Here is a 23,984-nt window from a genome sequence, read left to right on the forward strand (position 1 = left end):
CCTTTCTTCCTCTTCTTCTTTTAAACTCCACTTAACACTTAGCTCATGTGGATAGTAACTTCTGTACAGCCATAGTGATATGGGGTGTATGAGGACTAGAGTATTTCTGTCGTGGTTCTGTCTTACGGGAGATGATATTGCAGGGCTACCAAGATTCCCCAAGTCTGTAGGAGGTCTCTTGGAAACTTCAATATCTTCTTTTTTTTATGTGTAATTCTTAAGTTATGGATTGTAAAATGACTGGGAAATAGGGATTGTTCCTTAACCCTTTATTGTAGAGTAGTATGATTGTGCTTGTTCTAATTTCCCCTTTTCATTTCGTAAAAACCCTCTACATACCCTTCACTTTCAACTCTTAAGAAGTTTTTGAGTGGATGCTGCTGCTGCTTTGAAAGTTAGTATCAGTAGTAAATAGCATTTGCTGATAGAGTGCAAACTTTCAGCTTAATCCGATGATCCCTTCATTGTGGTTCCTATATGGAGTGTTACATCCTGTTTTTTGTCCCTTTCATGACACAGCTAGCACAGCTTGATGAGGATTTTAAGTACTTGAATACACCTTAGATTTCAAAGCCTCTTTTCTCAGTAAACACTCTTCCAGAGTGTGTGCTTTCTTTCCATTACTTAGATGAGTTAGGAAACTCCCATTTGTATTTAGTTATACATCATTATAAAGCTTAGAGTCTGCCCTTTCAGAATCTACCTGTAACATCCACGTCTGGTGACCTTTTGTTGGCTTTGTGATGCAGGGTCACATGTAGCAAAGTGAAATAAGATTTGAAGAGGTTAATGATCTATCCAAGACAAAAACAGCTGAACTTGAGTGAGACAGTAGTCTCTGATGGGCATTCTTTGTTAACTAGCCTGTCATGTTCACATGTAATAAGTGTGTTATTATCTCAATTCCCGATGCAGCCTGTTGTAGCAGCAGCCGGTGATCCTTTCTACAAGATTACTTCAGAAGCTCTCCTTGTTGCACAAACCCTGGTCAGGGTCATCCGACCTTTAGGTATGTTACACTCTGTAATTGTTGGTAATCGCTTAGAAATGGTTGACTACTTTTCTGTTCCAAATCATGTTCTATTGATCACCAATGTCATTGTATCTAATTTTTAGAATAAGTCTTGGAAGTTAGTAATGCAAGCAGTTTTCTACGAATTGGGGAAAAAACCCATATATTGTGCGTAGCATTGATACAATGTCGCTGTTGCCTACCACCTGTGACGATGTTGAAGATACACTGTATGAATGTTAAACATAGTGGAAACGTCGACTAACATTGTGTATCATTGAGATGCAGATATTTGATTGACATTTACCGTATCACTTGTTGACACCTGCAAAGTATGCTGGACGATGTTGAGACCAAAGGTAAAAAGTGTATTTTCACGTACTGTATGCTGTCATGTTTTATTTCATCACTTACATGATTGTATAACATCATATTTCCAGACAGTTTAAAGGGATGTACAGTTTTGGTTGAGACGGGGCTTCAAGTTTCCAACATTTTTTAATGATATTTGTAGATAATGACAAACCTCACATGAAATATGAAAGAGTATATTATTCTAAGAGGAATTTAAACTTTATTTGATGAAAATTGGTTTTGAAATGGCTGAGATATCCAAAACAAAGCAATCTTGATAAAAGGATTGCTTTGTTTTACTGTGTTTTTGGAGATCTCAGCCGTTTCAAATCCTTAAATCCTCACCTCAACCAATACTATACCATCCCTTTAAGGAAATTGGACTTGATTTTAAAGGTGCATGGTCCCGGTGTTTTAGTCAAATGCGTACGCGGACTCACGGCGCAAGTTTCCTATAGAGACCTACGCTATCGACTCCTCTTTAGCGCTTACGCTGTGGCCCACTTCCCAGAGTCCGAAGAAGTCCGATTCACTGTAGTCAGTGGTCGGATCACAGTTCGGCTCATGATTCGGCTGAGGGGAATGACAGCTTTAGCAAACTTCTTTTGTGATGTCATAATAAGAAGCACATATGCACGCACCCTGGCATTACTACAGACTGTGCGATGCGCAGAGAAGACAATGAAGGCAACGTTACTTAGCAACACCTACGCACTTTACTCTTGATGACAGCTCAACTTCGGTAATCTTCCTATCAATGCTAACAGTGATCGGCAGTATCATCAACAGAGCCCTCTACACTACTGGGACTATGCCCCTTTAAATTGATATCTGTATCTCTCTCTTGATTGCAGACAAGGAATCTAGTTTTGACTTCTCCCCATTTGTGCTGGATCTCTACGGCTGCACCCTGACCCGCCTCAAGGCAGCAGACATCGACCAGGAGGTCAAGGAGAGGGCCATCTCGTGCATGTATGTTCAGCTTTTTAAGATATTGTTTTTATTCTATTTATTTTATTTTTTTGGTCGCAACGTGCGGTCCACGTTGGTGTAGAGGCCAGAGTGCAGACTGGTGTGTGTGTGTGTGTGTGTGTGTGTGTGTGTGTGTGTGTGTGTGTGTGTGTGTAGTTGTGACCATGTGATGGTTCTTAAGGCAGTGTGATGGGAATGATGTCACTCATACATTTGTGTAGTGTTCCCATTTTGAGAGAGAAGGTTAGATTGTTTGAAATGATTTTGCTTTTGTTGTTGTGGTTGTTGTAAAGCTGTGGAAAGCAAATTCTAATTTTAAGAAGACAGCATTCTTCTTAGTGTCTCATAAGGTGTCTAATAAACAAATACACCAGACACTGAGAGGATCTAGGTGAAATTATGCATTCCAAGGTGGCAGGAGGGTTTGTTTGTTTTTTTCTCTTATGGGCACAGACCCTGAGAAATAGTGTTATTTCTGTCACAAAAAAAAATACATAATATCACTTGTGGTTTGAAACAGTGCATGGTACATTTGTTTTATAGACCTCTACTGAATTTTTTGGGGAAAAAAATGAAAATGTTAAGTCTAATCCTGGTCACATTGGATTGACACAGTTGTCCAGGAGGCAAACACCACTAGTGCCGTACCCATCACGCTATTGATGACAACTGCTGAGCGATTGCCTATGTATGATGACATTCATGGGGTAGTTCAACATACCATCAATATCTTCAATGTATAGCAAGTTTTTGTTCATCAGCATTTTGTTTTCAATGTCATCAAGATTATAGCAATATTGTATTTGGTCACATGATGCTATTTAGACTGATTACTTAACATGATTTCATTAATGAGCGATATGATAATAACTACGCACTGCAAGAGTTGAAAGTTTGTGTACGTGTATTAATTATGATACATCAAATTTTATATTTTTTACCAGTGTGTGCTATAAAAAAAAAATTAAAAAACCTCTTTATTAAAGCAGAAGTTGCTCAATTATTCTCATAAGTAACCAGCATCCTGTAATTTGACAGGGGCCAGATTGTTTGTAACCTTGGAGACCACTTGAAGTCTGAGCTGGGCACGTGTCTGCCCATCTTCCTTGACCGCCTCCGCAATGAGATCACCAGACTGACCACGGTCAAGGCGTTGACCCGCATCGCTGGGTCACCTCTCAAAGTGGACCTCGCTCCCATCTTGGTACATAATTGTTCTTCTTTTTTTCTTTTTCTATTTTTTTGTGAAAGAAAAGGGAAGGAAAGAATGAATATTCATGAGTCTGTCATCCAATGTACGAGTGAAAAGAAATTAGGAGAGTTCAGTTTCTGTGCATGCTGTGTCACCAAAATGATCTCATTAAGCCTGATTTTTTTTTTTGTTATACATGTATGTCTTCTTTGTATTTTTTTGTACGTTGTATCTTGTGTGTATTTTTAAAGTATTCATGGTCCTTTGTTAACAATGTCTGCAATTCAGCCTGCGGGCTGCAATGGATATTGATCAATAAAACACTCCTTTCAATTCAATTCAATTCAATATCTACAAAATGTCAACTGTTGAGAAGAGCAAAAAACATTGTGGCAGTCAAAGGACTGTAACAGATGGGATTACCTTTTGTTTGACATGCCATGGTGGCTTCATTTTTGGGGCAAGACAGCAAGGATTTGGACAGGACATCACTAATAACTGATTATCTGACCATTAATCCAAAAAAGGCATTTTCACCAAAATTTGAGATACAAGGTCATGTCACCCCAGTGACAATTTACAGTGTTGCTTTGTCTTTTGATTTCAGGGTCAAGGGGTCCCCATCCTAGCTTCTTTCCTGCGCAAGAATCATCGTGCCCTCAAATTGGCCACCCTCTCTTCTCTGAACATACTCATCAAAAACTATGGTAAGTGGACACAGCACATACTTGGAGCACACTGCCACAGTTGGTCAGGGGAGTCCAAGCGGATGTAGCATGAAATATGTCTTAATGCATGATTTCATGTACGAGTCTGATTGATTTTTTTATCCTCTTCAAACTTTGAGCACTCAGCAATGTCTCTGTGCTGGAAATTGACGGAGAAAAACTACCAATTGCAGTGTACTTTTGCTATTAAGTTGTAATCACAGATGATTTGTGAAGGAATCATTGTATCATAAACATTTTCTCTCTTTACCTGCTGACCATTGCACGGATTTGCATTGCTGGCTTAAGAGTGAGAAGTCATCTGTTTTAGATGACCATAACCATAATCATCCAACTTTGCAACGTAATCATTTTCCTTTCCCTCCCAACCCCCTCCTCAAGGGTCCTCACCTTGTACCCCGTTTAGAGTCCCCCAAAACATGGCACAACCTCTAGAGGTTGTGCCATGTTTACCTCGGACGATGGGGACTCTACTCTGTCATGGCACAAAGCGTTAAGTTTGGAGTGAGTCTGGCATGAGTCTGGCGTAAATGTCATGCTAGAAAGCTTAGCACGAGTCTAACACAACCTCCAGAGGTGGTGTCATGTTTACCGCAGACGAGGGGGACTCTAAATGGTCTTGGCGTGAACAGAGCGCACAGTTCTGATGACCTACGCTGTGTGTGGCGGAGTGTGCATACGTGTGCGCAAGAAACTGCCACCTCTCTCGAGGAGAAACGCCCGCCCACTGGTTTCCATAGAACATATACCGACCTCATGCTAGACAACCAGGGGACTCTAAGAGGTTGTCTCTCTCACCCCCCCCCCCCCCTCCCCGCTGAATTAATACTTCACTTGCGCTCCGAAAAAAAAACAATGCTCGTTTTCATCTGGCTTGTCCTCTGTATGTTCTCATGAGGTCCTTCTGAACAGGGGGATTCTAAACAAGATATTAGAATTAGAGTAAGAAGTTATCTATTGGAAAAGAAAAAAGAGGAAATAATCTCTAGTTCTCACCCCTTCAATGGTAACCGTAATCATCTAATGTTGCGATATTGTCATTGTCCTCTTCCTCCTCCAGGGCCGTCGATGACCACCACCATGATCGACGGCATCCTGACCGAGCTGCCGCCGCTGGTCAGCGAGGCGGACCTTCACATCTCGCAGCTGACCCTGACCCTGCTGACCTCGCTGTGCCAGATCCAGCCATCTAGCATGGCCAAGATCTACGACCACATCCTGGTGGAGATCCTCCTCCTCGTACGCTCCCCGCTCCTGCAAGGTACGTCCGATTGAGGCGATGCCGCCCTAACCTGTTCCTAGTGGCCAACCTGTGGGTACCGGTCACCTGCTGGACACGGATGCAAACTTTCACTGTGATTATCTTGTTGGGGGGATGCTAGTTTTCAGACAAAAGCCTGAATTCAGGCCTTGGCAGTTTCAAAGATTAGGCTTTTTCATATACAAAGGAGCTTCATGTGGATGTACAATGTATTTTAGGCCCTCTTGTTCATTCTAACTGGTATCACGGCTTTTTGCGTATCATGACCCTCGCATTTGGTAGCAAGCTGTCTATCACTTCTGTCGGTCACCTACAACATAATTTTGTCTCCCATGGGCGATATTTCTCTGTGCATTTTATAGGGGCCATAGATTGTAGGTTGAGCCCCATCTGGGGGCGCCAGTAACTATTTTTTTCTGCCAGATTATATGACCGTATTTCACCATCACATCCCTTTCTTGAAGGTCCAGCCTAACTGTTGAGCTGAGATATGAAGGGACCTGAAATGGAGCAATGTATTTCATAGATTACCTAATCCCCCTAATCTATATTGTGTCATCATGGCTTTCTTGTTGGACTGAGGCACATTGTTATACCCGCGTAGGCTTGATGATATTACAGTGAGGTCAACTTTGGGTTGATTACTAAATGCTGATGGAAAAGCTTGGCAAGTTAGGCCAAGTGCGTCGGCACAAACAAAAATGTTGAAAGAGTTGAAAATAAAGAGACTAAAAAACGAGAAGACTTGGAAACAGTGCTGCCATAAGATAGATGCAGTGTGATTCTTATCATTCGATACAAGAGAACCTTTTCCTGAGAGAGTTTGTGGTGTATCACGGTATATCAATTGAAATAGATCCACTCTCCGCGTTTTTTTCCTCCGTGCTGTAGGTGGCGCCCTGACGTCCATGCTGGAATTCTTCCGCGCCCTGGTGGCGACGAAGACACCCAAGATGGGATTCCAGGACCTCTTGGGCCTACTGACGGCACCAGTCTACAGCCCCACGGAGGCCACACAGCCCGCCAGCACACCCTACGCTGTACACAAACAGGTGGGAGAGGAAGGGGACATGCAGCAATATTTGACTTTCTTTGTATTTACCGCCTTTTTATCTATCAAGTACCTTTATATCTTAATATGTTTGTCTGCCTGTCTATCTATCTGTCTATCTAGCTCTCTGTCTATCTATCTGTCTACCGGTATCTATCTATCTATCTGTCTGTTTATTTATTTAGGTGTCCATCCATTGCCCATCCATTTACCTATCTATTTATAATGTAGGTTTATCATTCTGTCTCTGCATCTACTGTATATATGCTATATATTTTGATTTTGCATGTTTTTTGTCGTGAATTTCATGAGTAGGGTGACAGTTGTGAATTTGAGAACATGTAAAAATATTGTTTGATTCTGATCCTGACATGAATGTGATGTGTACGCGTACATGTAATAATACTAGATATGTGATATAATACTGAACTCCAAGACTGCGAATTTAACCACTCAGATTTGTAGTAGCCAAACTGGATATATCCCAACTCAAATCCATAGCAGAATTGTTCACACGATAAGCATTTATACCATTGAGTATTTGTGTGTTTGATTGTTTTCATAAATATGACCAGTGTGTCTCTGTGTTGTTATTTTCGCCAGGCGTTCCACTCCATTGCAAAGTGTGTGTCAGTTCTTACAGTGGCCTGCCCAAATCAAGGCTCCACAGTGGTCAACCAACTAGTCAATGACATCAAAGTGAGTATCTGATATTGTAGGATTAAAAGGGTATATACATTTGATACCCCCACCCTCCCCCCCCCCCCCCCCCTCCGTCCAACATTCCTACCCCTGCCCTGAACCCATGATTACATATGTGTTGGCGATGGAGTTCTCTTTAGTTCTTATGTCTGTATGGTGTTAGAATTTGACTTTGCCTACACATTACCCTTGTATACATGAATATGCAAATGAAGAGAAAAAAAACCCTCTGTGTTTATCCTTTAGACGCATCATAGGGTATTCATAAAATGATTATATTTATCCTAATCAAATGATTGGCCGAGAGCAATCACGTGACCAGTCTTTTATTTTGCCTTACAGCTCAGTGGGTATAAAATTTTACCATTGACTGCGTATCAGTGACTGCTCAGAGATACGCTTGTGACTGTGGCTTGTTGTAATCACGCTCAATGATGTCACAGTTGCTTACTTCAGCAATGCACACTTAGTCAGTCACAAAATGCACTCAATCAGCTATTTACACGTACCATAAACAAGTTCGTGTTCAGTACCAGCATGTTTGGAACTTTTTTCCAGACATCTTGGCTTTTTCAAAAGCAAGTTCTACATTAAGTTGACTGGCATTTACCCATAAAGGTAAATAAAAATAGTTCATAGAACCATTCTGCAAAGTAGATAATGCATAGGTTTAAGTTCAGGACATTAGTGGAGATGCAGCTCGCTTTTGGATATTCATAATGTTGTGCAACATGTGCCTCATGCATATTTGTAAATACCCTCGAGTGTGCTGCATCTCCACTAACGCCGTCTTACCTGTGCATTACTTGTATATTGATTCACATCATCTTTGACAAGTTAGTGGTAGATTATATTTTGTCGGTGAGAAGGACAGCAAGATGCCAACATTTTTCGTATGTATTTCTTCCCCCCAGAATCCCAAGTCTACAGACTCAATCAGACTCTTTGCCCTGCTCGGATTAGGAGAAATTGGAAAACATGTGTGAGTATCTCAACCCCATCAAACAGATCATAATTATCTGGTGGAGAGACAAGCCCTTGTATCTCAAATTACTTTTTTTTATAGATTAATTGTGAGATAATCAGTTAAGTGATGCCATGGTCAAATCCTATCTGTCTTACCCCCCCAAAAAGCCACCTTAGCATGCCAAAGAAAGGCTATCCCATATGTTATAGGATTTGTTGTTTATGGAAGAATTCACTTGGTATCACAAGTCAAAGAAACTGAAAAACATTCATCTGAAACATTCATGTATTTTTTTTTTGTGAGAATTAGGAATTTTATGTATTTTTATGCCTCCGCCACGAAGTGGTGCTGGAGGCATTATGTTTTCGGGTTGTCCGTCCGTCTGTCCGTCCGTCCGTAATGAATTTTGTGGACAGGGTAACTATCAAAACCTTTTGAGGTATCCTAATGAAACTTGGCATGTATGTGTATTAGGGGGTGAAGTTGTGCCTATCAGCTTTTGAGTGCACATGCTCAAGGTCAAAGGTCAAAAGGTCAAGGTCAAATACATAAAATTTCACTATTTCCATCATATCTATGCAATGCCTGAAGATATTTTCTTGAAACTTAGTGTATACATGAATTACCCAATTAAAATTCTGTGGTGAAAGTTTGGGTCATGAGGTCAAAGGTCAAAGGTCAAAAGGTCAAGTAAAAATATTAAAACTTCACCTTTTTTCTCTGTACCTTGGAAATTGTTCAAGGTATCTTCATGGAACATATTATATATACATGTACTGTCTGGCAGTGATTATCTAGAGAATTTAGGATTCATGGGGTCAAAGGTCAGGGGTCAAAGGTCAAGGGCAACACTTCAAAATTTTACGATTTCCTTCATGTTTATGCAATGCCAGCAGGATTGTTATTATTTTTTTTTACACTAGGTGTATGCATGTATAACCTAATAGAGATTCTCTGGAAAGTTTTTTTTTTTCTTTTGTTTTTGCGTCAAAGGTCAAAAGGTCAAAGATCAAGTGAAAGTGCTGAACTAAGTTTTTCCTCCATATCTCGGAAGTGGCTCAAGTTATCCTGAAACGTACTACATATTTATGCATGTTCTGCCTGACAGTGATTATCTTATGAATTTTAGGGTCAAAGGCCAGATGAAAATGGTAACAATTTACAATTCAATACAGAAATTGCACTTTTTTCCATACCTTGAAAATTACTCAATGCATAAACGTATGAATGGGTCAAAGTCAAGTTAAAGTCCGTAAATCCCAAATACATGCTCTCCTATTCTCATCCAATTACATGTAAACCTAGGTCAAGGAAGGTCAACATTCAACACATTTGTGACAAACTTGTCATTTTAACATTTTGCCAATTTTGTGAAAAGGTAATCACATTGTCCACATGTACTATTTAGACCTATTAGGAGAATCATGCATCATGGCGGAGGCATACCAGTCGCCATAGCGACATTTTTAGTTAAGCTTGTTATGATTTTTGGTTTCCAGAGATTTGAGTGGTCAAGCAGAGCTGCAAAAGGTCATCATCGATTCTTTCTCCTCACCGTGTGAAGAGGTCAAGTCAGCGGCATCGTACGCTCTTGGTAAGTTGCCTTTTTTATCGTTACCAGTCTAGAAGAGTGACAATTGATAGCCTCTTGTCTTCAACTTATGCTCATAGCGGCATTCACACAGACTAAAAATGGGGATAGTGATCGCGATCCAAATCTTGAGATTTTTGTAAGCGTTCACACTGACAGAAATACCCGCTAATTGCAGATCGCGATAATTTGCCAATGAAACCGTGCATTGTGCGCTTCGGTGTGTACCCTTGCCTTTATGTTTATGTGTGTTACAAGTACTGTGGTGCGTGCTTTGTTGTGATGCATTCTTTGAATAATAGGATAAAAACAATCTCGAGATCATTTGCTCTAGCGTTCACACGCATGCCATGGTGTGAATTATTGTGATATTTCATAAATATGTGCAGGATTTTTCCAGATTTAGATTGCAGTGCTGATCGCGCTAATGAGGGGGATTTTCGTGTCCATGCAGGCAAACATCATAAGATTTCGATCACAATTGAAATTTCGAGATTTGTATGGATCCCGCTAATTTGCCCCAGTGTGAATCCCACTTTTCTGAGCTAGCAGTAAGATGTTTTATCCCAGTTAGTACAGAGCTTCCTTTGCTGGTACCAGGTGGCAGTTGAAACTGTTTTTCAAGGTTCACTTATGATGCATGCCAGTATGTTTCTGAATATTAATGAAAAAATATGACAGTCAGAAATATATGAACGTATTCCTCACAAGTGATTGGTATTCAGTGAAAAAAAAAATGGGAGTGAAAAACTTTTTTGATATTACAGTATTATTGAAGACAAATTGAGGCCTGAAGCCAAACAGCTTCATCAGTGATTATTAACCCATTGAGGACAAGTCCGGAGTATACTTGGGCAGGTGTCTATGGGAAATGCGTGTTGTAGCAAAATCAGCCCGTCCTCAACGGGTTAACTTCGAATTTAGTTGCAGATATTTTTAGTGACACACTGCTGCTATACATGTGTGTCTTGTGATTGCGTATCAAAACTCTTACAAGCATCATTGTAACATGATTATAACATATTATTTGAAAAAAGAAAGAAAATAAAATCAGTTATTGTTTTATGGTGATATAGTTCAAAAGCAAAAGGTTGTGCATTTATGCATTGCATTTTAGAGTGTTTTTTGTATGCACTCCTTCTCTCTCCATATATGTGACCCACTACAACAAAAGTATCCTACAGTCGCTGACGGGTTAGCCGAGAAAATTGAGTTTGAAGTCAGATCATCAAAATCCGTCAAAACGTTCGGATTTCTGTTTTTGACATAATTTTGTAGTCTAATGGATCTTCTATCATCTGCTGAAATTTTGAAGCTAAATGATCAAAGAAAAGGCAAGAAAATAGCGTTTTTCTGGGCCATGATTTTCCGACTTTCAAAGGAACAGAAACGTGTCCGAAGATTTGGATTTAGCGCCGCAGCTAGACTCCACCCCCAGCAACAAGGGAGTGATCTCATTGGTCAGTGCATGTCATCCTGGTTACTGATTGGTCGTGTGTAGACCGCTGGCGCTAAGCTTGAATGAACATCGCGAAGGTTGCTACGAGCGTACCTTCTATTGTCAAACGGTGAAAATGTCACTGTCTTGCTTCCCCTCGACCATGATAGCGTCGGAAGGAAAACTTTGAAGGCGGTTTTCTCGAAACGCTGATTTCTTAAACCACTCGACATGCGCTAATAAAATCATCGATATCTCCGTAACCGAGTACGTTTATGAGTCATGTTATATATGACATTAAAGTGGAAGAGTAAGGGAATAATGTCATGCCATTTTCAGAAAATTATCCTACCCGACTTTCAGATCCTTTTGTTGCAGCGGGTCACATATATCTCTCCTTTTGTCTGTCTATATCTAAATAGCGAACTCTCAATATACTCATACATTTTACCGTCCGTAATTTTTGTTGATGATTCTTTGTCTTATACACATGATGACATAAATGGTATCCTGGGGTACCAAATAAAAATCAGCCATTTTGTTGAATTATTATTATTTTTTTTTAAAGGTTGTACCCTGGGTGCCAAAAAGTGGGAAATTATTTTGGTGCTGGAGCTAGCGCGCGCTAGCCACTGCACTGCACTGCACTGCACTGCACTGAAGAACACGCTATATTGCTAACACAGCATACCATATATGCATAGTATCACATGCAGTGGCATGGGAATGACTGTAGACGCACACACAGTGCAGGCATTTCTCTGCGGCTGTCCTCAAGTGGACGTGAGGTGGCGCTACACAACGTGGTACCCCGGGGTACTACGGTACCCTGGGGTAACGTGTGATGCATCACATGTATGTGACATTTACTGCAATGTAATGTACAAGTACAGTACTGAGCGTTGCTGTGGTTTATGCCTTCCATCACATGACTGTAATTCAGATACCTTACCCAAATCTACCATAAGACCAGAAATCTTCACGTGCATGAAACTTTCAGTAATTTAGTAGCTAGGAGCAAAGATTGGTGAAAGCGAAATGCACCCCAAGATTTTTGTCCGCATAAAGCACTGAATGCCAGTCATATATTCCTTATAAGTTTCGTGCACTGAAAAAAGGCTGTCGGCTCCATTTCGCAAAAGCTTCATGCAGCGAAGGTTTCTGGTTTTGCAGTGTGCAATGTTTCTCCCCATTCGTAATAATGATTCGTAGCTACTTTTTGTAATCTGAGTGAATCAAATATTTCCTTTTTCTTTTTCCCCATCAGGTAATGTTAGTGTAGGAAACCTTCCCAAGTATCTTCCGTTCGTCTTGCAAGAGATCGAGACCCAACAGAAGAGACAGTACCTGTTATTGCACTCCTTAAAAGAGGTGAGTCCTTTCAGTAATTCTCTTTGACCATGCCAAGGACCTTTGACCCCCTCTGTGTCAAAGACTTTGGAGAGTGTGTACAATGCTATGAGATTTTCTGTGCCAATCAGCACTCAAAGCAGACAAGGGGTTAATGATCTACTGAGTGCATTCTTCCAGTTGATTGTGGCAAAGCAAATATTTTAATGGTAGTATATTCAAGTCCAAATGATAACATAAAATTTTGTATTTGATTTATGTATGATTGCTATAAACTTTGTTATAACATTGTTTTTCATTTGAGAAACATAAAAATAGATTGAAATTGAAATTGGAGTCAAAAGGGGCCTGAGCTTTCGATCCTAGCAGAATCTTCGTCAGAGGCAAAACGACAAACAGGCAGGGGAAGCAATCACATATTAAGGACTACACACAACAAGCACAGTCAGGGGAGGGCTAGGGATACAGAACAAAGAAAACAAAAGGGGAGGGTTGGAGGTCATGGGCAAGGACCCAACAGGTAAAGGGAGGGGGATTAGAGCAGGAGGGTGGACAGACAAAAGGCAGAGGAGGGTCAGTAATGATCCTGAGGACCATGGGGGGGGGGGCAACCTTTGAAGGATAAGGATGAATAGGGAGGCAACATCAAGCAAAATAAAAAACAACAGAGGGATAAAGAAAGGAAAAGAGTGAAATAACTACAGCAAGGGGGGGAGGGGGGGGGGCAACCTTTGAAGGATAAGGATGAATGGGGAGGCAACATCAAGCAAAATAAACAACAGAGGGATAAAGAAAGGAAAAGAGTGAAATAACTACAGCAAGGGGGGGGGGGGGGAGCTGAGCAAGCAGGGAGCCCTAACCTGTTGTACCAAGGAGAGGCAACAAAATGAAAGTGAGTTACCCAACAAATGCAAGTTATCAAACATATCAAAGTGTATATGAAAAATAATAATAATAATAATAATAATAATAACAATAAAGATGATACTGATAATGGTAATGATACAATGATAATGATAATTATCAAAAAACCAAAAGGGGGAAAAAGGGAGAGAATTACTGTATAAGCTGTTATTTTCGCGTACAGATATTTTCGTGAATGAGGTGGTGACAGACATTTTTGCGACACGTTGTGTTCACGAATTGACATCGAGGCTATTGTAAATGCGCTATTACCCTAGCACATAGCAACATTTTCGCGTGTTGTTAAATTCGCGGTACAACTGTGATTCGCGAAATTCGCGAAAATAACAGCCTATACAATATGCATATGTAAATATGCATGCATGTATATGCATATATGCACATATAGACTCAAACAAATACAACTGTGTGTTCAAGTGAAATGGAAATTGAATGAATTGAAGTATTTGAAGAGCTGGGAACTTCTCCAAGGGCAGTTTTCTGTATCTGTTTTAGATATGGCAGCTTTCATCTCTAAAATATTGGTACCTGCCATCCGAGAAAGTCACTGGTCATTTTAGGTTCCAGAGATTTCAGAAAATGGCAAAGTGTTCATGATAGGCAGACCTCATGTCTATATTTTATAAATCCAAACGGGCTTTTATACTGTGAAACAAATTTCCACAAAGTTTTGCAGTGTCACGTCATTCCCTTTTGTCCTTGATCACATTGAATATCAAATATGTTGTAAAGTTGCAGAAAGAAGAAGAGGATGTCCACAATGGAAAGTACCATCACAGAGATGGATATATGGGACTACTATGCACACACATTTTTGTTTGTTTGTTTGTTTCCAAGAAACTGATTTTTTTTGGTAACTGAACTCTCAGAATATGTTCCCGTAGAAATTTTTCTTATCGAAACCAAACCAAAATTACACAAATGTTGATTACCTCTGTCCTCTTGTATGTCATCTGGTCAGGGTAGCAAAATTTTCCTCAGTATTTTATGGTGGTTTTCTAAATGATGCTTTGTTTTTTTTGTGTGTGTGTTGGTTTTTTTATGCCAACAATTGGCGATGCCTTTTCTGTTGTTTCCAGATTATATCGTGTCAGAGTGGCTCCGAGGCAGGTGTAGAGGGTCTGAAGCCATTTGTGGAGACAATCTGGTAAGTGATGAAGCTCTACCCTGCTCTGGGGATTTTTAGTAGGATATTCCAAGTACCTAAGCAAACTATACCCTGGTACATGCATAGTTCAATTTTTTTAGCCATCATTTTGTTGTTCTAACTCGCTAGAGCATGTAAAGGATAAATTTTAAAAAATCTTCAGTGTAAGGTGTTTCTTTTTGATGCCAAGCATCTTACCGACTCTCTCTTCCTTTGAAGGACGATGCTGTTCCACCACTGCGAGTGTCCCGAGGAAGGAACCAGGAACGTCGTGTCAGAATGTCTCGGAAAACTGACGCTCATAAACCCTGAACAACTTCTACCCTTGCTGAAGGTTAGTGAAGAGATATGATGATGATGATGATGATGATGATGATGATGGTGATGGTGATGGTGATGGTGACGGTGACGGTGACGGTGACGGTGACGGTGGTGATGATGGTGATGATGGTGATGATGGTGATGATGGTGATGATGATAATGAATAGATGATAATAGGTGATGATATAGATGAGGGGTGTGAAAGTACTTGGAGAGGTCATATCCAAAGATTTCTAATATTTGTCAATCGTCTGTCTACTTTTGCAGTCCAATCTGAAGTCGGACTCTGCATACACCAGGAGTACTGTAGTCACTGCTGTCAAGTTCACCATCTCAGACCAGGTAACCTTACTGTGCAGCAGGCTTGCATGCAGTTTTGCCTCCTCCCATGTCTCTCAGACTATTGCTTTATACACCATTGCTGTATATGCAATATGATTACTTTTTTTAAAGCACATCATTTTGAATAACTGGACTTGTAAGACATTTTTACATGTGATCAAGAACCTCAGCAACAGATTGAAAACTGGGTAGCGTTCCCTTTTTGATTAAGTGAAGTTAGTGAATCCCCACCTGGGAGGTAGTACGCATTGCATTTGTATTACGGAAGGCAGTAATTAGGGGTGTAGTTGCTCATTTCGCGAATATCAGTCAAGCCAAGAAATCTATTCATGCAGTATCTGCTTTGTCACCCTTTTTGTCTCACCCACCATAATAGCAGAAGTATTGTGGCATAACAAATGCAACATCAACATAGCAAAAACGGCTTGGAGCATACAGTAAAAGTGGATATTTTCGCACGACTTATTTTTCGCGCTTGGCCGGGTAAGAAGAGTTTTGTGTGTTTTTAATTCCGCCGAATCAAGACATCAACCACTGGAACATATGGAACGCAAAAATATTCGCGTGCTTTTATTTTCGTGCTAATTTCTGGTTGCGCGAAAATGCATGAAAATTTCCACTTTGAAGTAATTGTGAAGACTTCAGGTACAGAACCTTCTGCTATTCTCCTTTCTCCCCAGCCCCAGCCCATTGACCCGCTGCTGAAGGCCTGCATCGCCGAGTTCCTGCAGACCATGCAGGACCCCGACCTCAACGTCCGGCGCGTCTCCCTCGTCACCTTCAACTCGGCGGCCCACAACAAGCCCACCCTCATCCGCGACCTCCTCGACTCGATCCTCCCGCACCTCTACAACGAAACCAAGGTCAAGGTGTGTAAGAACACTTTTAACCCGTTAAGGACGGTTTGATTTTGCTACAACACGCATTTCCCATAGACGCCTGCCCAAGTATACCCGGGACTCGGCCTCAATGGGTTAAGGGCACATGACGTCCTTGCAGTGATGGATTTGAGAATTGGAATCATGACGGTTACAAAATATTTACTTTCAATCTCGTCCTGTTGGGTGACAGGAGCTTGTATCTCAATTGACATTTAGCAGAAACACCTCCTAACCCAATTTTGAATATCCAAACTATTTATTTCGTTTTGATAATTTTTGCAATTATTAATTTACCTGGTAATCCAACACCGTGTATTTACATTATTTGATATTTGCTCTGGTGTTTTTTTGCAAAAAAAATGTTGCAAAAAAAATGTTGCACAAATTCCAAAAAAAAAAATCTTTTGCTCTCCAGAAATTTAATGATTTTTTAGACAATGTTCTTGTCACTCCATGGACGATTCACATCTTCTTGTATGATTGTAGAGTCCTGACTAAGCACAGTGCTTTATCTGTGACTTCCCATAGTGCTCTGCAGATTTGATCTGCTCATGTGTGCATCAGAGTTAAGGGTGCTCACTAGAACACCACAAATATTTGGTCATGTCAGGGGGATATGTTGTGCCCCTTGGGAGAGGTTTTCCCTCTATGTCTATGATTATGCTGATGATAGCACTTGAATCGGTCGAAAGAAATGGCTGTAAAATGTTTGTCCCTTCCATGGCCATGTCTTTTTTTGTCAAAATTGGCTGTATCAGGATAACATCAGAAGGTTTCTATTGAAGGCAGCTTACTTTTTGTTAGCAAACTTTATATTGTCGGTTCCATTCTAATGAATGTTATTCTATGCATATTTCTATTGAATCTTGCACAAAAATTCATTTCAAAATCATCGAGTTTGTTCTGGCCAACAATTTCCTTACCTACAAAGTATGTCTTCTGTTTGAACAGAAAGAGCTAATCCGAGAGGTGGAAATGGGTCCCTTCAAACACACAGTAGACGACGGCTTGGACACAAGGAAGGTGAGATGTAACAGATATTGCACAGTATACAAATAATGCACAGGACTGGTGTAATTGCATCATTAGAAATTGTGTGCATAAGGTATTAAAACTAAACAATTGTGTAACCCACGAGGCACAGCATCATCTGTTTCATAGAATTGTGGACAAATTTTTGCCAGAAATCTATGTTTTTAGTTGTATTTCTGACAATTATTGACACTTGGCAAATTTACTGGATGCGTTTCTTTTTGGCTTGCCATAGTTACAAACCATTCGTCAATTATTGCTGGATGCATGAAAAATTTACCGTATGCATTGCTAGTTATCACATGCCAAGTGCGTTAACACTTTCTTAGAAATTTTAAAACTCTTTTTACTTGTTGTTACTGGATGCATGACCAGTCATCCATTCCTAATAGTGCGCGAACTCTTTGCTGCAGGACTGGCGTGCAGGATAACATGTTTTCAGTGTCTATCGCCAGTCATCACAATGATTATGTGGTATTGAATGATAATAAAAACTGGTGCATGGATCTTGACATGAGGTTGTGCAGCGTCCATGAAGAGGCTGCATAGAAAATGTGCAGTGACTGTGTAGCTGCAGCAGCCATATTGTACAATTGGCCCATGCTCCACGAGTGCAGTGCCTATACGGAGATGTTATGCAACGCCACGTACGACATGTGTGTGGACTTAAAGGTATTAGCCCACATTTGTAATCCTGCAGCAATTGGTCTCATAGTTAGCATGGAGTTTGGGTATGATTGCAGTAACACCTTTGCAAAATTTCGTTTCAATTAGTCCATTACTTTCATAAAAATAAATGAAAATGCACCGTATGCATGCGTATAACGCTCGCTAGCTCTGGTCCACGTACGTACTACATGCATGCGATACATGTGTAAGTTACATGTACGTAGCTAGCCCGCGCTCGTAATTCGATTTTGGGTCGGATTGACCCGGTTTGAAAATTGATTTTAAAACGATGATTTTCTCTCTTTTATCGAATGGTATAGACAAAGAGCAACAGGTGAGGTATGTTACTGTTGTAACTTGTACTTGAAGTCATATTGGACCTGTTTTATGCTGTTTTGATTTTCGTGGGTTTGCAAATGTGGGCTAATACCTTTAAGGATGACCAATATTTAAATTTTTTATAGATTTTTGCTGTGTAAAAGCATAGAGGCCGCAGAGCTCAGACTTTGTATAAATATTGTACAGCCCCGTCCTTTCTCCACGCTAAGAAGGGATAACGAGCAGGGTAAGAGCAGAATGTGTAGATCCATTGACGACCAGATGTGAGTAAGGCATTCAAATGACTCTCTCGATCAGTTATGCCTGTAAAGTCATTGACAAAGATGATGCAGTTTATGCTAAATACAAAACGTGAGCACTACAATACCTCTCCTCTCTCTGTCTACCCCCGTTCCCTCCCCCGTCAAATACAGGCTGCCTTCGAGTGCATGTACACACTGCTGGAATCTTGTCTCGACAGACTGGACATCTTTGAGTTTCTGAACCACCTTGAGGATGGCCTCAAGGACCATTACGATGTCAAGGTGAGGACTCTTAATAGCTCCTGATACTCCCAAGGCATCGTACAGAGATCCCAACTGTTAAATTTTTGCAGTATTTTGTACTGTTTTTTTTTCTTTGTATTTTTTTTTTCAGAAATACTGCAGGTTTCATGGAAAATCTTGTTTTTCCCAAATAGAATTTGTGCACGTGTCTGTTTTTCCACCAAAAATATGCCACTTCAGCCCTCAGAGTACCACAATGCTTTTTATAAGGTTTGCATCCCTGGTCCCGATACACAGAGATAGTCGCAGATCATACAAGGAATAAAAATGTGTGTTATGCTGACTGTGCTGACTTTGGTACTCTAACCTTTATAGTTTTCTAACGTTAATTCTTTTAAAGAATGTTTTCCTTGTAATGGAGTAGGGCAAATTATACATCAATTTAAAGGGTGTGTACAGTTCTGGTCGAGGCGAGGATTTAGCTTTTAACGTTTTACGAGATATTCAGAAACCACTCTATGATATGTCAAAGAGCATGCAATTCTAAGGGGTATCAAAAGTTTATTTGATGAAAATTGGTCTTGAAATGGCTGAGATATCCAAAAACAGTGTGAAACAAAGAGATCCTAATAAAAGGCGTGGCCTGTCGCCTTTTATTATTATCACTTTTTTGGATATCTCAGCTATTTGAAAACCAGTTTTCATGAAATAAATGTTGAATCCTTCTTAAAATTACATGCTCTTTCATATTTCATAAGAAGTTTCTCATTATCTCATTTTGGAATGTTCAAAACATGAATCCCCACCTCAACCAGTACTTTACAGTCCCTTTAAAGCTTATCATCTCACAAGTTATTATCTGCCCAAAACTAAAGAAAGAAAAAAAAAGGTACTTTTGCCACATTTCATATTCATATTTCTTTTCGTTTCATTGGATGTTCAGATGCTGACTTACCTGATGTTGGTGAGGCTATCCACGCTAAGTCCCCATGCAATCTTACAACGTAAGTCTTGCTGAAGTCATTTTGCAATTCAATGATTTTGCCTTTTCTCTCATAAATTTTTGCTACTAATGAAGAGCATATGAAATAAATTATAATGCTAATCTTATGAAGTCAGTTTGTAACATGAGATCTGTTGAGGGAACAGAAAAATAAAAACCAGCAGTCGATCTGCTAGGATATTCATAACACATTATGCTATGAAATGAAAAATGACAGCACGAATAAAATTGAATCAAAGATATCAAGACATTTAACAAAACGAATGACGTTGTGTTGTGAAAAAAAAAAAAAATTCTCACCAACGAACTTGCAAAACCCAAGAGTCCTGTTTCAGACACAGCTAGATTTTGAGTAGGTCAGAGTTTTATGTATGAGGAGAGAAGTGTATGCAGAGATATTATCCATTACAGATGTACAGGGTGTATTTTGATGTTGGAGAGAAGAGGTAGAGTAAATTAGCTTGAAAATGAATCCGCTCTTCATGAATTGTGCCTCTCATTTTGCTGCTCTTGATTCCAGGGCTAGACAGGTTGATTGAGCCCCTGAGGGCAACCTGCACCACCAAGGTCAAGGCCAACTCGGTCAAGCAGGAGTTTGAGAAGCAGGACGAGCTGAAGCGGTCAGCCATGCGCGTAGTGGCCGCCCTGCAGGCTGTGCCGGACAGCGGTGAGTTCCATTGCCATGATCACAATGTGAGGGAAGCAAGCATGGGATCACCTTAAATGCAAGGCTTGCCATACCCTCTTCACACATGTTGCCAGTGTCTTACTGTTTTTCATGTATGAACAGGGCAAACGGTTTACACTCCAATTAAGACTTCTGTATGACGATTTCCCAAGATATTGTCTTTTCATAAACAAAACAAAACAACAACAACATAACGACAACAACAAACAAACAACATAAAATGAAACAGTCAACGCATGAGTGATATGTATCAAATACATACCAGTATCGTCACACTGATTATGTTTCGATCCACAAGTTGCTAACAGTAAAGTAAATTTTTCGCCATGTACACAAATTTGGTTTTATTTCCACCTCGCCTTCTCATATACTGTACCTTTAAGCCCTGTTGTGGAGAACAAACCAATCCCTTGCTGTCCTCTAATCATCCAGAAGTTTTTTTTGTGTCTCTGTCACGCACACTTCATATGTATACAGAATCAACTGCAACCACAACTGTGTCTATAAAGTACAGAAGTCGTTACAAGTTTGTAGACTGAAACTTTGAAATCGGTTTTGGTACATGTACTTGAAACGTTATTTTGAAATGGTATAATTGTGTGCCAATTTGGCACTTTCTAAAGATATTCATGACAAGTAACCCTCTGTCTCTTTCATATTTTGCTTTGCAAAATCTTTGCTGAAATTCAGATGGAACTTCATAGATGTCTAAAAACAAACAACAGAAAATTGTGCTTATGTACAGTTAACCTTGCTCACGTCGACTATATGTTTTGATAGGCAGATATACAAAAGACCAGCCCTTGAACAAACTTTGAAGATTCTAAAATCCACTCCCTCCAATACGTGTGTACTTCTACTTCTTCTGTTTACAGACAAGAACCTAAATCTGACGGAGTTCCTGGTGCAAATCCGCTCCAGCCCCGAGATGGCGACGATGTTCGACAGCATCCAGAAGGACTCAACGCTGAGCAGTAGTGATGCTCTCATGGACACGAGCTAGATGATACTGATACTAATTTTTTTCTCTCTTTTTTTTTTTTTTTGGTCTTTTTCTTGTCTTTATTTTCGCATCAAGCGTTACCCAATGGTGGCCTACATTATTTCATGATTCTTTCTGTTTTATATATAAATATATATATATATATCTCGCAGGGCCTCAACTTCACATGTACGGAGAACATTTCTGCTCTACCATGTTTTGTTTTTTTTTCCCCCCACTCTGTGAAGTGGTGTGATGACTAGTCCCGGTAATTATGTAATGTTGGCACCAAGTGCCCTAAATTCTCTCTACCCACACATAGTATTGAGTCTATGGAAGTTTTAGAGAATGATTTCAAATATTAGATTTTTTTTGTATTGGTAGCCTGCTGCAATGTAAAAGTATTAGCGTCACCTAAATATCTGCCAAATGAAACCGCGGGAGAAATTGGGGAGAGTCGAACGTTAGACGAAAACCTTTCCCTCATACTCTTCCAGGTTGAACTTGACTGTGTGCAGCTTTTAGGTTTTGAACCAGTCTTTGAGCAAACTACGTCGTAAATAGGAACATGTACACTCTGCAGTATGATATTCTTCAAGTAATTAAATAATCAAATTCTCAGTTGTGTAATCTTGGCCAGAGCAAAAACATATCATCACCGACACAACTGGTTTCACAATGTGAAGTACTGTCTTAAAATGATGTCACTTTTACTCAAACCAAGTACTCCATGGGTCTGGCTTCGGCCATCAAAGCCTCAATGGGCATTCATGCAGGTGCTCAGTCCCATACCCGGTACATAGTGTGTTTGGTGTTGTTGGTTGAACACCCACTCTCATTCTGTAGTATATGTCAGGATATCACATCTATTTGCTCTGCTCATAAACTGTTATTGTGTTGAGTAGACTTATTTCATGCCCTGTCCATTTATGTCCATTTATGCAGACACTTTCATGTGACAGGACATTGTTGAAGAGCTTCTTAAATCTGTTGAAGTCTGTGGTACATGAGGTCACATTTGCACTGGAAAGGTAGTCCCATGCATGTCTTTGCATGCTGCATTTTGGACAGTCTATGCGAACTCGAGAGGGACGATTTGTTGCGCTTTGCAAAGCGTGGAGCCAATTTCTGCTCAGCATGTGGCAAGCAGGGTTGGCTTCATGACAAGTTTTAACGTGACAGAATTTGGGGGCTGGTCAAAGGCACAGGGTGTATGGGAGGGGGGGGGGGTTAGAAGGTGGGGTTTGTGGTTAATTATTTTTAAAAAAAAAAAAAAAAGTGGGGGAAAAAAGTACTGAGAAGAGTCCTGGGTAATCGAGTCTATCTGGGTTCTCTTCACTGACCATGGTGCCATGTCGAGTTAAAAAAGCTCCATATATGCCTGAAAGTTTCTGCTATCACAGTTATGCATTCATCAAAATGAAATAACCGAAGAAATTCATCTCTTTTGTTATGTTCTGTTTATTTTAGAACTTACAAGATTAGACTTGATAAGGCAATAGGAACCTGACCAGATTGACTTGGGTATCATTGTTATCACATCTCTTTCCAAATGCAGACAGTGAATTAGTATGTGGAAATGCAACATCATGTTTGCACGTTTCCTCTGCGAGAGCAATGCATGACGCAGGTATTGATAAATGTCATAGTGGTATTTAGTACGTACACAAGTAATGTTCATCTTTGACAAAACACACCCATATGTGATGGGCATAGGAACAAAAAGCCTTATACTTTGAGAGGTGATGTACAACAGTAATTTTGTGCTGGTTTTGGTAATATTACCTGGGAAACCGGTCTATTCTATTATTATACTGCAGCTACTATGAAGAAGTCCACCAGGCGTACGTTGTGGAAAAATCAAATGTTGAAAGTACAGTGCACCCTCGCTCAAGTTTTCGCAACAGCCGTGTTTCAACAGATATCTTATGGTTTTAACCATAGCAATTGTTTTTATATTTTGTAGTTTCGTTTTTTTTTTCCTCAAAATGAATGGTTGATTGAGCCAGTTCATTCACTAAGACGGCTATGTTGATAAATTTGGTTGCTATTAAAGCTAAGCTTCATTGCCTTCTATTTCAATTTTTGATTTTGAGTGTTGGTGTGTGTGTGTGTGTGTGTATAGCTGTGTGGCTGTATGTCTGTGCTACATTGCCTCATGTTATAAGCTGGAGTACTCGACCGCTTGGAGAGGGCAGAAACGAAATGCAAATACTTCCCCTCCTTTTTTCAAGTTGCAACATAGGCTTACAACACCTAAGATCTCACATTGAAATGGATCTGTGATACAATTGGACCACATTTCTCATACATACACGTGCACCACTCCCACGGTTATAACGAGACTTGACGGTTATAGTTCTGACAAAGATTCAAATAGTGAATGGTTACAGTGCGATGAAATTTCAGATGAGGTGAAAGAAAGGCGCTCTATTCAATGAGGCCGCAAAATCGCCTCATCTATTCACCGAGTGCGAAATCTTTCCATTGCACGAGTAAAGACCATACACTATTTGTTTTATACACCACCTCGAACATCAACGTCCACACAGA

At 40.1% G+C, this 23,984-nt stretch overlaps 1 protein-coding gene across 1 annotated transcript in view; it reads left to right on the plus strand.

Moving 5' to 3' along the window:
• The window catches only part of LOC139729035 (cullin-associated NEDD8-dissociated protein 1-like), a 60,717-nt gene extending 38,536 nt beyond the window's left edge, over positions 1-22,181 (plus strand). The window contains exons 16-34 of the mRNA XM_071639958.1: positions 916-1,009; positions 2,221-2,338; positions 3,377-3,542; positions 4,138-4,237; positions 5,319-5,519; positions 6,411-6,571; positions 7,174-7,269; positions 8,187-8,254; positions 9,739-9,833; positions 12,536-12,639; positions 14,622-14,689; positions 14,909-15,023; positions 15,278-15,352; positions 16,033-16,221; positions 17,185-17,256; positions 18,687-18,797; positions 19,702-19,762; positions 20,282-20,428; positions 21,325-22,181. Coding sequence (XP_071496059.1) covers positions 916-1,009; positions 2,221-2,338; positions 3,377-3,542; positions 4,138-4,237; positions 5,319-5,519; positions 6,411-6,571; positions 7,174-7,269; positions 8,187-8,254; positions 9,739-9,833; positions 12,536-12,639; positions 14,622-14,689; positions 14,909-15,023; positions 15,278-15,352; positions 16,033-16,221; positions 17,185-17,256; positions 18,687-18,797; positions 19,702-19,762; positions 20,282-20,428; positions 21,325-21,452 — 2,169 coding nt within the window. The 3' untranslated portion in view covers positions 21,453-22,181. The remainder of the gene's footprint in view (positions 1-915; positions 1,010-2,220; positions 2,339-3,376; positions 3,543-4,137; positions 4,238-5,318; positions 5,520-6,410; positions 6,572-7,173; positions 7,270-8,186; positions 8,255-9,738; positions 9,834-12,535; positions 12,640-14,621; positions 14,690-14,908; positions 15,024-15,277; positions 15,353-16,032; positions 16,222-17,184; positions 17,257-18,686; positions 18,798-19,701; positions 19,763-20,281; positions 20,429-21,324) is intronic.
• The last annotated feature ends 1,803 nt before the right edge of the window (positions 22,182-23,984 follow it).

Source organism: Diadema antillarum, unplaced genomic scaffold, assembly GCF_040938485.1.
Source record: "Diadema antillarum isolate AM-2024a unplaced genomic scaffold, OU_Dant_1.0 seq00000217_RagTag, whole genome shotgun sequence".
In the NCBI taxonomy this organism is placed as follows: domain Eukaryota; kingdom Metazoa; phylum Echinodermata; class Echinoidea; order Diadematoida; family Diadematidae; genus Diadema; species Diadema antillarum.